Genomic DNA, 14,697 nt, shown 5'->3' on the forward strand with positions numbered 1-14,697 from the left:
ATCTGCAGCTATTGAATAGTTTGGTAAAGCGCTGATACTTTCGAATAACCATGCTGCTTAGTTCACATGACTGCGAATCGGTAAAACTATGCAACCATGACTATATCGTCTGGTAGCACAGAAGAGATGTTTCGCCCACCGCTTAACCGTGGGATGCAGCTGCTTGATCGCTCCTTGTTCAAAAAAACCATCCTCATTTCTGCTGCGAAAGTGGTAGATAGAAAGCGAATCAAAGACTTTCGCACTACACTTAATCATGATTTGTTAAGACTTGATCGTTTCCAGACGGTCCAGAACATCCTAGAGCCAAACGGCGAGCAAAGCAAGGCACTGCTACTTAATCAAAGCATCTATCCATCTGGTTTGTGCAAAGTTGTTTGTGACGTGGCTTGGGGATCCGGCTGACGTGACGGATCAAGAACCTTCAACTTGGACGCCAGAGGTACAGCGGCTTGTAAATATAGGTGAGGTCAATATAGTGCCATTCAGTTTGGAACTTGGTTATGATTACTGGGACTATCGTAAGTGAGTACCTCGACAGGTCGATGATCAAGTACAAATGCTTCTATGAGCAGATGATATCATGTGCTCGATTCTGCCAGAAGATGAGCACGACAATATTCCAACCGGTTTTAGCGTCGTGGGCCACGTAGGTATGTTACTCTACTTGACCTTTTCCGTGATGCTCTTCCATAGAAATTGAGAATCTACGGTTGGCTCATTGATACTCAAAACCCCAGTCCATTTAAACCTGCGATCAGAACACCTTCCATACAAACACCTCATTGCAACTCTTTTGCTCGACAAGGTGCCTAGCGCTCGTAGCATCATCAACAAGATCGATGATGTCGGCTCCGGAAACGCTTTTCGTACCTTTAATTACGAGCTTCTGGCTGGAGATCCGGATCTGAATGTCGAAGTCAACGAAGAGGGCTGCCTCTTTACTTTTGACTACTCCAAAGTATATTGGAATAGTAGACTGAACACTGAACACAGACGCATAGTCCAGCAATTTAAGCCTGGGGAGGCCATCTGTGATGTCATGGCAGGCGTTGGTCCTTTTGCTTTACCAGCAGGGAGAAAGAGATGCTGGGTGATGGCAAACGATTTGAATCCAGCCAGCTTTGACAGCCTTGCAGGTGGGATCCAGCGTAACAAGGTACGATCAATCGTTCAGCCTACACTTTGTAACAGAAGCTTATGTATCATAGGTCCAGAATTTTGTTAAGGCTCACAAAGAAGATGGCAACTCTTTTGTCCGATCTTCCACAATGCAGCTTCTGAACGAGGACGTTGAAATCGATGTCACACCTTCGCGTCCTCGTCACAGCAGAGATGATGCAGCGTCCAAATTGGTCAAAAAACAAGTGATGAGACGACCCCGTGTCTTCTCGCATTATGTACTCAATTTACCGGCAAGCGCACTGACATTCCTCCCGTCTTTCGTCGGCGTCTATGCCGGATATGAAAGACTTTTCAGTCCTCACACAGATACAGAGCTACCGTTGGTACACGTCTACTGCTTCAATACTAAAAGCGACAATGTTGAGGAGGTTGAACACGACATCTGCAGAGAAATAAGCCAGCAGATTGGCCATGATATGCATCCTGAAAGTGAAGGTGAAAAGGAAGGGTCTGTGTCCATCTGGGACGTGAGAGATGTTGCACCAAATAAGAGAATGTTCTGTGCCAGCTTCAGACTGCCAGAGAAGGTTGCCTATGGACATTTTTGACCAAATCCTTATGCTAGCACGTCCTGAAGGAAAGATTGAAAACCAACTGTGTGATTCGCAGCGAAACCGCGTTTCGATTTCAATGGAGCCTGAGCGACGACGTCGGTGGCTACGAGTCTGAAATATACAGGAAGACTTTGCAAAAGATTCAAATAAATCAATGATCCGTGAAATCGCAGAATTATCTGTCCAAATTTGCGACCGTCCAACAATCGCTTGGAGATAGCGAGGAGTGAGAGGCATTCGAACGCTGGCGTAGGGTTGCACCAGATTAATAGAGGTCCCATCATTTACTGGATGTCTTTATGCTAAGGTTGCTAAAAACAATCCTGAGAGAGCGAAAGGAGACAGCCAATGTCCCTGGGGGTTATTTATTGAAAAGAACTGGATATGTTCTGAAATAGAATGTCATTATACTAAAACCCTTCTACTAGTATAAGGCATCTCAGTAGGTCTGCTAAGGCAGCTCGGGGGCTAAGTGGGCTAGCATACCCTGTGCAAAATTGACCAGGTTCGCTACGACCGCTTTACAGTCTGTCGAGTGCAGGTAAAATATTTAAACCGATGCGAAGACACAAAGAATGTTTGAATAGAGTCAATCGCACCATTTTGTAAAGGCTTGCATTGAAATCTCAATGACTATGGAAGGACGAGGGTAGGGTAATCGGAACATGGCCACGCTCAATTTAGTATTAGGGCCATCGTTAGGGAGGTGCAGCCCAGAGCTGGGGTGATAAGCTGCCCTTTTTGGGCGCCCCTATAGATTTGGCGAGGCCATGTTCCAATTGCCCTACCCTAGGGAGGAGAGTATACCTTATTGCGAGAAGTCCGCCAAAGCTTATTCAAAATCTTCCGGTCTAGAACTAGGGAGCGGCTACAGGGGCCGCACAACCCTAAAGATCAAAGCTCATTGTCGCAATACTCTACGGATATCAATCACTTAGTTTGACATGCGTGATCATTGTACGGTCTTGGAAAGGGTGGTGATGCTTCTTTCTCCACTTCCAAATACAGATATGTGAGTGTCACGTCCTCTGCGAAAGAGAACAATTTCAACGTGGTTCAACCCCACGTACCAGCTTCCTAGGTACAACCAAAATAAATGCATGCGTCAAAAGTTTCATCATCACCCATGTACAATCTCAAAGACATTTACGTAATAACCCACGTGATAAGGGCTATGGGTTGAAGTGCTCTTTGGCAACCCAGTCGTGACAAGTGTTAGTGAACATACAATCAAGAAATTAGGACTAGCGACGGACCTTGTCGCGATCCGGAATGATGGTATGAAAATATCATAATCATAAAAGCTGAGTAATCTCGTGTCCTCAAGTCTTGATCCTGTGAAGGCGAGAGAATAACGATTCACAGTCTATTGATTGCTAGTTCCTGCTTTGAGATTAATACTCTATTTATCCTGTGAATCTAGTAGATAATCACACTTCTAAGACTTCCGCTGCTTATTATTTAATTCTAATGATAAAGTAAGTGCAAATGGATATCTTGCAATCAATAGCATTAAATGTAATGGTTTATGGAAACACAGAACTGTAAGCCAATCTTTCACAAGGATTGCCACTAGACTTATACTCGGGCGTTTCTTCATGACAGTCTAGGCCGGAATACTTGATAAATGCTAAATATATCAACTGCCGGATCCTTTTGATAGGCTTAATCAACAAGCCGCAGGGAGCAGCGCTCCAGAAAAGCTATTACGTTACGTCGGCGACTTTCCACATACCCAATTCGGGCTTAGTCCAGCTGCAACTGCAGGGACACATACTATGCCGGGAGGCAAGGAGACTCGCTTGTCAATCTTTATTTCCCCTTAATCTTCAATACTTTCCTATGATTCACGACTTGAGCTTTCATGCCTCAGCATCTTATAAACGAAGTGCCAAAGGTAAAAGACCTTTGGGATTTCTTGGGCTTTCAAGACGACTCAACGAGGCCTCGAAGTCATCTCACTGAGTCTACTCACAACTGGCGCCGAAACTACAAAACACCCGAGGGCGTGCTTGGTAGCAGTCTTGTAGCATGGAGATCAGCGGAAACTCAGACTCACCTTGAGCGCATGACGAATGATTTTCTAAACTCTGCTCATAACGGTGAGAAGCTCTGGCCTGCGAAGGGACGCCCTTCGCCTCGCCTTGTACCAGAGTATCCAAAGGATCGTCTGAGGTTGGTGTTTTATGGCTTCACTGATTCGAAGATTGACGCTAGCAGGATTGTTCCATTGTTATCCCAGCTTTTCTGGCGTCAAAATCTTAACGAAGCCCACAATTTCAGATACCATCGTAAAAGCCCGAGCTCAACGGAGACCAGTCCGCCCGTGAGTGACCTCTGTCTACCTCGGCTAGACTTGCCATCCCCGTCTTTTCTAAACAATTTCGAAAGGTAGCGTCTATATTACTATGCTAGTATGTGGCTAATTATCCTAGTACTGCACCGGAGCCCTTCGACAAGAAACAGTCTTCAATTTCTAACAATATTCAGCCATTCGGTAGGACGAAGTCGTTGGTGGAACACGGTCTCTTCTCGCCCAGTCGTGCAGAAGCCTTGCCTGCTGTCAATGCGCAAGAGATTGAATTAACAAGCAGAGAAAAAGAACGAAAGCCCGTTAAAGAGGATACACAAAGAAATGGGAAAAGAGTTGACCTGCCACCCTCGGACAACATATTGAATGCACCTATGAAAGACATGGAATTGGAGCATCAGAGCCCCGGAGACACAGCAAATCAAAACAGGGAGCATCTAAATTCAGCATTTACATGCGAGCAGTCTACTGAAGGCCCCCTTCCAAGAGCTCAGGAACCAAGTGCAATGATTGCCACGAGGTTACCCACCGAAACGTATTTCGCACCGAGGGCGCCAAAAACCAAGAGAGATAATGCTTTTTGCAGATCTAAAGTGTCCGACTCTAGTCTTCGGAAAGAAGACACTGATCAATTACTCGAGACTTCTGGCACGACTAATGAAAGCCGAGTGCGCAAACATGGCTTACACGCCGAGGATAGGGATTACGCTCCGCCGAGGACGAAGAAGCGCAGAGCATCAAATATGACAGATGTATATATCGATGGCGATCGTGTTATTGGAAGAATGCGGACCAGATCATCGAAAGGTAAGCTTTCGAAACAAAATGCCTCTGACGTCGAAATTGAAGCACATGACGTCGCAGGAGCTGCAACAAAGTATGCAGAATCTTCGAAGAGTCCTCAGATGATTGGACTGGGCGGGGGACTGGGCCAAAAAGGTGCAGAGCCTCACAATACCTCCGCGCCCTCCGAGAGGAACGAGACTTTCCAGGTTTGCGTACAAGCTGGAGCAGACGACATAAAGCCAAGGCTGTCTGCGTCTAATATGATGGAATCGCACAGTACGAACCCATTGTATCGAAGGCCGGCCTGCGAGACAATATCTACCTCACCTGCATCCACTGGCTCCGTAAAACGTGCGAAGAACTTTCTTGAAAGGAAAAGTGGGGAACCAAGTTCTCCGGTTCCATCACATCTCAGTATAGCTTCCTCAAGGCCAGAGAGCCACCGGGGTAAATCTGGGAGCAGAAGCTGTGGGTTTAAAGAAGAACCAGCCGATCATGCAAGTGTTGAAGAACCAGAAGTCCAAATTGTCTCTGAGCGCACCATTAATGCAAGCTCTCGACTGGATCCGCCGACCCCTCATGCTGCGTTATTACTTACCAAAGGCACGAGTAACACGACCATGAATCGGAGCGATACTACCATGACTTCTAAAGCCAAGGGTTCAGACACCCTATCATCTGAACATGCAACAAGTTTCACAGGTCCCTCCAATAGCACCTTGGACCCACCTCGCAAAATTCAAGATCCGCAAATGAGCTACTGGATAGTCAGAAGCCGCCACCCCCGACTAAAGAAAAGCAAATGGGACATTAGCGACCTTTCGAACAAAACCACGGCTGTGTTGTTCACGGAAGCTGCGAAAATCTTCGGCACACCAATCACACATAGTATAAGGTTCACGCTAGTAATGGATGGGCAGGACCTGGACCAATTGGTCAAGCAGGGCGACGATGAAGGACTTGCACGTATGTGGATGGACTTTAAGTCGGCGGTGCGCGCAGAGGTCCATCAGGATGAAAGCGTGACATCTAGGGTCGAGCTGGACCCAGATCCATAGGAAAGTGCGACACCAGCAGCACAACAACACAACACAGTTCTGGTTATCAATATATAGGTACGAATTCAAAGCGGCTCCAAAGTCAATGCTTTCTGTTCGCATAGCAGCATGCCGAATTGCCTTTTGCTTTTCTCCCGAGGCTACAATAATTGATTTCCGTAAAAGGTGTCACACCTGTTTCATCGACGAAAGAGGTGCAACGAAAACTTTTGTCAGTTTGAGCTAAGGATAATTTTGTTATGAGACAATAATCAAGTGAAATGGCAAGCAGCGTAATATTGTTTCGGCTTTATTCATTGAGTATTGGCTAGAAAATCGAGCTATGGATTTGAAAGAAGTGAGACTAAAATAACAGTAATTAGCACCAATTGACACCGAAGACTCGCAAGGTCACCTCTTTTGAGTCAATGGACCGAGACTACTTAGGCGTGATGATAATGTTATGCTAAGAGTCATCTAATTTGGTTCGCGATTGTTTATTATTAGCAATAGAAGGATTCAAGGTCTTGTAGGCTATACCTTTCTATGGGCAAGATCTTAAAAATGCATATTTGTGATACTATATACGTATATCGCTTGACAGAACTATGAACTCTTCTATTCTTGCGAAAGCTTAGTATTTTCAAATACTTAGATCTCTATAGATAACGCTTAAAATTTAGTAAGGTAATATTTTTATATATAAGAATGAAATTAATAATAGAAAAGTAGAATAATATAGTACTTATTTTTAATTAAAGACTTTAGTTTATTAACTAATTAGTTAATCTTTAAGAAAATAGCTTAAGTCCCTTTTACTATATTTAAGTAGATATATATATATTTCCAAATCTTAAGCTTCCGCAGAGTTATCGCTCTTAATTAATATTGTTTTGCGCTAATCAAAATTGGACAATACAGAGATTCTATGGTGTTCTCACCAAGCTCATGTATTCATGAGACATGCGCCGTCATAACACACTGGAGTCTACATAACGTACAGAGATCAAAATAGACCGACTGACCTCTTACAACCGGCAGATCGAAGAGGACGCCGTGGTCGAAGAGTTCAAGACAATGACGTGGTCCTCATCAAGAATAGCCTCTCGAATTGGAAGGTCCGTTTGCGCTAGGTTCGCGCTGGGAACAGAATGTGTCATCTTTGTTGCTTTCTCTTAGTATATCTGAATCAGATGAGAGGATGTGAGGTATCTTCATCGAGTGTGAACATTAGTTAGGTAGCTATTCGCGTCTATAGCGCCGTATCATTTTAATAACAATGCACTGGTATTTACGAGTAGGATTTCTTGCGTCTTGCCTTGGGACTAGCTTTTCGGAGTCCTATTACCTTATCATTGTAGTTCAATAGAGCAGATTTATGTTTCGGGAGTATGTCTTAGAGGTAAGCATTATGCGATTGCTCTCAAGACATCTAAAAACGGTAAAAAGAACTCCGAAAAAACAACTTGGCATTTGCTTCTATACGTCCAGCCATCTCGTTTGTCGATCTGAATAGCAAGCCTCCAGCTAAGGACTACATGCAGAAATTCTGCTCCAATGCTCATGTATGCTAATTGGAAAGGGAGGCTATCGTTAGAATTTGGTTGTCCGATTTCATCGCATTCGTCACTCACACCTCACCTTCAAATTTTCCTTCGTTTTAACGCTTTCAGAACACTGTACACCACCTCATCCCCCACCATCTTTCCCAATTTCAGCAACAACCCCCCGATCATCAGCGCCACGCACACAATGGTTACGACAGAAAACCACCGGCAAGCCAGATTGAAAGTGTTCCAAGCATGCGGCATTGGGTTTGTAGCCAAAGCAACCTGCATTGCGCTCAACACCACGGTAAAAACCCCAAATATGAACAGCAGTGGAGCATAAAAGCGACTGAAATGATCTGCATACTGCCCGTAAAACGTGAAGGAGATGCGTCGCATTAGTATTGTGCTCCAGAATTTTAATCTCGTGAATCTGATCTCTCCGAAGTGGTAGCGAGGGCTCACCAGCCCATCGTCTAGCTCCGCAAAATATTGGAGGAAATCCACTAGGGCTTCAAATTCAATACCTTCGGGTAACAAGCGGGTCTCAGTTCGAGTCGCAATATCGAAGTCGATCTTGTATTTGATGAGATACACATAAGAGCGGAGGAAGCCTCGTGCAGCGGCGAAAACTGTTTGCCGCGCAGAAGGATCCAAAAGGGAGGTTTCTGGCGAGAGGTAGAACTTCCAGAAGGCGTGGGAGAGGAGGAAAGGCGGTATTGGTTTGACAAAGATGGTATTGTGAAGCCACAGGAGATGTAATTGTGGATCTTCGGTGAGCACGATTCGACGGCCTTTAACAATTTGGTGATGCAAGGTGGAAATGTTGGTGTGCGCTGGGGTAGCAAGGAGCCATAGGTATGGAGCGAAAGCATCGAGCTCTGACGTCTGGATTTCCAGTCGTAGGTAGTCATTAAGTTCTGGTGTATTCAGTCGGACTCGGGGCTGGTCGGGCAGGCGACATGACGATGGATCGTCCTGCCGTTCTAGCCGCTGACCACATTCAGTGATAGATAATTGGTGATTCAATCCCTCCTCGAACGCGAAAGGAATGTGCGAAAATTGCGACGGAAAAGCTTCACGATGTTTTGAGTTGCCAAGGAACATGTCGGGGAGAAGACAGAGTCATCATGACTTTCAGCGATGTCCCGTATTTGGTGACAAGCAATAGTGAGTTGACATGAATGTGGTGGGCCTACGGGTTACGAGACGGTGCAATTGATATTGAAAGTGGCAGGAACCTGGCTAAAGGTTATATGGAGAGCAAATATTTGCTTGATGTTCAGCTACGAGGCGCAGATTGGCAGCGGCGCCATTCGGGGTTGGGTGGCAACGGGATGATAGTAAGAGGGTCGTTCAGGCGCTATGATCTGAATTATCTGGAAAAGTGGCTTCAAGATATTTGCAGAGCCAGATGCAGGCAGCTGTTGATCGCCACATCGCTGTGCAAGAGCAGGTGGCGCAGCGCTAAGAGGGAGCGTATTCTAACTTGATCAGGCTAGAGCGGATCAAGATCTGCAATTGAGATCCTGTGCCCACATACGTATATAGATATATATATATATATGTATTTATTTATAGCCATCACTTCTTGATAGACGGGCTCATCAACTCGACTTCTTCGATGCCTGCTGGTGGCCCGGGTCAATGTGCATTTGCAAACATAATGACCTCAAAGATTGGCCGGGTGCCGACAGCATGGGGCTCTAGCACGAGGACCACTGCTTGTACGGAGTCTTTAGGACCACGAGCGCACTGATCGGAATGCTTTCCAACGGCAGTGCATTTTGTGTCCTTCTACCATGCTACAGAGCTCCACTGGCACGCTCCTTCAGGACTGCTGCTCCATTGGCCAATCATGCCGTTGCCTCTGACCAAGAAATGCTAACCCTATATCCTAGACCAACTCGAACAGGATCGGATAGTTCTCCTCGTCATCAAATCGACGTAGAGTATGAGTTGTCGAGCCTTTACATCAATCTACCTTGCTGATATCCGTCAGCATAATTGCTGTACATGGACTTGGCTCAAAATTCACAAGTGCTTGGACCCACCCCGCCACGTCGAAAAACTGGTTGAGTGACTTTCTCCCGTCTGCCATCCCGAACGTTCGTGTATTAGCCTTCAATCATGATTCAAAATGGAGCACAAATGCCTCTATTCAGTCACTGGCCGACTACGGAGAATCTTTGCTCAATGCGACTAGGCTGGTTCGCAGAACAAGTGAGGTCAGTTGCATGTTCATCCTACAACTTATGCTTTGCTCATGGATCCTACAGGAGCGATCTCGTCCAATCGTCCTGATTGGACACAGTTTTGGTGGAACGATCATCAAGAAGGTAAGCGTTACGCACTGATAATAAATGCTTTGCTCCTCTGAGTCTGAGTACTAGGCGTTGAACCTAGCTTCTGGTCGATTACACGACCAGGATCCCTACTATCGTAACATCTACTCTGCCACTCGAGGGGTGTTATTCCTTGGCACACCTCATCGCGGATCCGGCTATGTAAGAGCAAGTCGCCTTTCAGCAAGGCTCACGGCGCTACTCGGCTCCAGGACGCAACTGCTTGATTTCATCGACCCGCAGTCTGAACCCTTGTCAGAGTTGAATGATACCTTTCTTCGTGCATACGCACAATGCCAAATGTTTTGCTTCTTTGAGGCCCAGCCTCCGAAAAACAACCTAGGGCTTCCACAGCCGTTGGTAGGCTGATTTGCCTAGACTCCTTGTTAGATGTAACTTAGAGTAGACTGACAGAACGGTAGGTCGTTGACAAGTCATCTGCCGTGATACCTGGCAGACCTCATGGTGTTCTCAATCTCAACCACGTGGAATTGAACAAATACCGTTCCGAAGATGACCAGAATTACCAAAAAGTCTGCGACGTGATAAAGCAGCTTGCAAATCAGCGCTCAGATCAGCCAGAGACTGGTTATGAAGAGCCTTTCTTCGAATCGTTGAAAAGTATATTTTCTGATCGTCAGATGAAAGGAAGACTAAACGAGAGACTTAGGTCATCAAATACATTTCAATACTTTCGCCGAGTTCAATACTCGCCAAAGCGCTTTGTTACAGCCAAAACACTTTGGTAGAAACAGTATCGATCTACTCCGAAGCGCGCAGTATCCGACTGAAGAAGGCATGAGAACAGATCCAGGTTAAGAGAGTCCTTACGATTCTATCATCGCCGCTAATCCTTCTAAGAGAAGTTGCAAGGAGAAGATGAATTTCTGAAGCTTCTTCGCTCCAAACTACCTGCTACAATTGACGACCATATTCCCACTCGCCATGAGGGTACCTGCGAGTGGGTGTTTGACAATCAGGCGTATCAACGTTGGGATGACGAGGATGACGCTGTACGCAGATTTCTCATGATAGTGGCAGGTCCTGGTTGGGGCAAATCGGTTCTAGCAAAGCACCTTGTTCGAATTCAGAGAGACAAACATATTTCAACCAATTACGAATTCGTTCTGGCCTTCTTTTGCAAAAATTCTGAAGGACGAAATTCGTCCTCTGCCATCATTACGTCATTCCTTTATACCCTCTTAAGCCAACAACGGACGTTCTTTCGGCACATTACTCCATTGCTTGTGCGACAGACAGTATCAGATGACACCTTATCTTTTCGAAGTCTCTGGACTATGCTTACAGCGGTCTTGAGCGATCCACGATTGCGATCTGTGCAATTCATCATTGACGCTTTGGATGAGTGTCAGCCTACATCTCAGGTCGAGTTATTGAAGGCTTTTGAACAAGCAATTACAGAAGACTCGCCCAAAATCTTCCAATCTAAGATTTTGATCACTAGCCGACCAAACCCGGTTGCGGTAGATTATGGGACGCGACTTGGTCTTTTGCAAATTGGTCTTGAGAACGTCGAGCCAGATATATCACTGATCATTCAATCAGAGGTGAACAAATTAGCCGTAGGCAGAGGGTATCCTGAGGACATTGTTGCTCTTGTTAGGGATAAACTCGGAAGCGAAGCCGACGGCATGTTTCTATGGGTCAACTTGGTTCTCGAGGAACTTAATCGTGATGACCACGCCGACACACGAAAAGCGATAGATCAGATACTGGCGGGTTTACCACGAAGCCTTGGTGAATTCTATGGCAGGAACCTGGCTAACATCCCGGTACAATCTCGCGAAGATGCGGAGAGAATTTTGAGACTCTTACTTGCTGCTCCCCGCTCTCTGACGCCTCAAGAGCTGAGTATTTTATTCACCGAATGGCCTAAAAGTTGTCCTTCTATTGCACATCTCGAGCCAAACTTGCCACTCAATATTAGTCGCTATGCAAAAGCAGCTTGTGGATCTTTCATCAGGGCAACCGAGAGTGCTATAAGTTTTGTGCACCAATCTGCACTTGAATACCTGAAAGCTAAATTCTCACCAAGTGATTCCTCAGATGACTTTGTAGCAGATCTGCCACAGGTTCATCTGCACATGCTCAAGGTTTGCTTGCGATACCTTTTCCTGGATGAAGTCGTATCAGAAGCCCGGCAATTCAGGGTAGATCCGCTTGATGGGCTGTCTGCAGCATATCCGTTTGTTAACTATGCACTCACATACTGGTCTTCACATGCGAAGAGAGTAGAGACTCACGATGAGGAAAGTCGTACCTTAATGAAAAGGTTCATCTGCATGGACAATCCAGTTCTGCCTATATGGATTCAGAATACGTATCGACGCAATTTCAGTACTGTCGATAACTCGCTACTTCCAAAGCCAGACACTTCATTACTAGGAGCATTGATCGTAGAAGATCTGTCAAGCCTGGTCAAAGAAATGTTTCCGGCTTACAACATGGATCATGCGGGTGACAGTCTCGTGGCCAACTCAATTGCTTTGGATAACTTGATCACCGAATTTGATATCGACCTCAACCAAACAGATTGTGTAGGACTTACCCCACTTATGATAGCCACTATGGCCGAACAGTTGGAAGCAATGGACTTCCTCATACAAAAAGGATCAGATCTTGAAATGCAGACCACACTAGGACATCGTGCGATGCACTTGGCCCCTGGCAGCCGCTCTCTTCGTATCTTAATAGATGCAGGAGCCAATCTGAACCAAGGAGATAACACAAAAAATACCCCTTTGCACCTAAGCATCGAAACGGGCAGGAAAGAAGCTACCGAGTATCTCATAAAACGGGGGGCTAAGCCGGATCTACCAAATGAAGAAGGCTTTACTCCACTTTACATCGCCATGTCTGGTGGTCAATTCAATATCAGCAATCAACTCATTACTGCAGGCGCCGATGTAAGACACCGCTCAGTAAATGAGAGAACAATGATGTTCGCAGCTGCGGCGTCCAGTAACAACCTTCTCTTAGACCTTACGCTTGAGCACGGGTTGAAAATTGACGACAAGGACCAATGGGGCATAACGCCCATTAACATCGCTGCAATCACATCTCCAAATACCCTCTCGCGTTTGATCTTGCTTGGGGCAGATATTGCAAATGTCTCTACCATTGGAGAGACACCACTTCATAGCGCCGCTTCCGGTGGGCTAGAAATGTGTGCGTGTATACTACTTGACGCTGGGGCAAATGTAGATGCGACAGACGAGACAGGGTACAAGCCAATACACTATGCTGCGAGTTGTGGTAATGAAGACGTCCTGAGGCCACTCCTGGATCGAATGATAGAACCTCAAAGTAAAGCCAACAATGGCAGTACCGCACTCCATTTGGCGGTATCTCAAGGGCACGCCCACCTAATTGAAATGCTCGTCGATTTTGGATTCAACATAAATCAAGAGGACAAAGAGGGACTATCGCCGTTGCACGTGGCGGTCTCCTCCGATAATCACGAGCTGGTCACGCTGCTTTTGAGTCTCGGTGCAGATGTTAATGCGCAAGACTCTGCTGGCGAGACTCCATTGATTCTTGCAATAGACAATGGTCGACATGACATTATAAAGCGTCTATTGATCGCTCATGCTGACGTCAATCAATCATCTAAAGCTGCTTCACCTTTGCCTTTGGCCACAGCGCGGTCAGATCAAGACATGGTTCAGCTGCTTTTGGGTGCTCCTATTGATGTCAACAAGTCCATACCGCGCATAGGTACGTCTCTGCACCTTGCTGCACACCGTGGCGATGCCTCTATCATCGACTTGTTATATTCAGCAGGTGCGCAATTAGAGTCTATCAACGAGTCTGGCTACACCGCTTTGCACTACGCGGCGGCAAACGGGCATGCTGATGCTACAGAAAAGCTTCTCAATTACGGTGCCAACGCTAACGCCACATCCATTGCTGGGGAGACCCCTCTGCATTTGGCTGCGTTGAGTGACGACTTGCGCGTGCACGAGTTGATTGTGTCCAAATCGGGAGATATCAACGCCGTTGACAAGGACTCAAACACAGCCCTCATGATTGCTAAAGCTAAGGAAAACATGGAGGTTGCTCGCTTTCTACGCTCAAAGGGTGGAAAAGGATCGCCTTATATGACGAAGGAATCGGCAGCTTCCTATCCCAATAGTAATCTTGTAAGGTCACTTAAATGGGACAGAGAGTATGAAGTTGGCAGAATAAAATCTACCGTGCAGTCGACACTAGAAAAAAACGACTTTCCCAAAAACCTCACGGAACAAGAAGCATATTTTATGGACGAAATCCGGAAGGGAGAGGATTCTATAAAAAGCGGTTCGTACAAGTCCTGCCTCTAGCACAGAGCTATTCTCATTATCGGACCAGATCCCTCGATATCAAACAATCACCACAAAGCAGCTCTTCATTTCTTCAGAGCTTTCAAAGTCTATTCAATCCCGAGAGATTTGGTTCGAATCTACGAAAAGACTGTTCCACAGGTATCTCTCCTCCTCAACAACTCCTAATCTTTTGCTAATTTGCACTGTGGAAGCCCTCTCTCACTATCTTTTATAAAATGCTAGAGCTTGACCCTGCGGTCGGTCAACGGCATCACAGACACTGTCCAGCCCCAGCGGTTGTTCATCTCGCCAAGCAGCGCACGTACTAGGGTGCTCCAGATTCTTCATACATAGACAACAGGTTGAGCATATCCTCTGATTTGTTACCACCAAGCGCCCGTCGCGCGTCCTACTGCCTCAGGCCGGAGAACATGAAAGAGGCGCTCTTGAACTGTAGGGAGCATCCATGGAAGTCAATTGCAATCGTCTCACAGCCCCAATTTCAGTGGCAGACAAAATTATCTATCTGACTATTATTACTTTTACGAGACCAGGAGCCTCTTGCCTACAAAGCCGCTCGACCACGACCTCGCTTCCAGAACTTGAG

General features: G+C 46.1%; 4 protein-coding genes across 4 annotated transcripts; 3 read left to right on the forward strand and 1 right to left on the reverse strand.

Moving 5' to 3' along the window:
* Positions 1-96: 96 nt before the first annotated feature.
* Positions 97-1,733, forward strand: KY384_004132 (uncharacterized protein; the record flags this gene model as incomplete). Its single annotated transcript, XM_044812638.1, has 4 exons — positions 97-361; positions 576-653; positions 741-1,159; positions 1,212-1,733. 4 exons carry the CDS (start codon positions 97-99, stop codon positions 1,731-1,733), a joined length of 1,284 nt encoding a protein of 427 aa, XP_044670058.1.
* Positions 1,734-3,807: 2,074 nt separating this feature from the next.
* KY384_004133 (uncharacterized protein) lies at positions 3,808-5,894 on the forward strand (the record flags this gene model as incomplete). The annotated part of the gene is made up of 2 exons (XM_044812639.1): positions 3,808-4,065; positions 4,155-5,894. 2 exons carry the CDS (start codon positions 3,808-3,810, stop codon positions 5,892-5,894), a joined length of 1,998 nt encoding a protein of 665 aa, XP_044670059.1.
* A 1,622-nt stretch (positions 5,895-7,516) lies between these two features.
* Positions 7,517-8,527, reverse strand: KY384_004134 (uncharacterized protein; the record flags this gene model as incomplete). Its single annotated transcript, XM_044812640.1, has 1 exon — positions 7,517-8,527. The coding sequence occupies one exon, from the start codon at positions 8,525-8,527 to the stop codon at positions 7,517-7,519; it is 1,011 nt and encodes a 336-aa protein (XP_044670060.1).
* Positions 8,528-9,616: 1,089 nt separating this feature from the next.
* KY384_004135 (uncharacterized protein) lies at positions 9,617-14,108 on the forward strand (the record flags this gene model as incomplete). The annotated part of the gene is made up of 5 exons (XM_044812641.1): positions 9,617-9,648; positions 9,735-9,759; positions 9,814-10,125; positions 10,188-10,386; positions 10,627-14,108. 5 exons carry the CDS (start codon positions 9,617-9,619, stop codon positions 14,106-14,108), a joined length of 4,050 nt encoding a protein of 1,349 aa, XP_044670061.1.
* Positions 14,109-14,697: the final 589 nt, after the last annotated feature.

This window comes from Bacidia gigantensis (assembly GCF_019456465.1).
Source record: "Bacidia gigantensis strain McMullin 20006 chromosome Unknown contig_231, whole genome shotgun sequence".
Taxonomy (NCBI): Eukaryota; Fungi; Ascomycota; class Lecanoromycetes; order Lecanorales; family Ramalinaceae; genus Bacidia; species Bacidia gigantensis.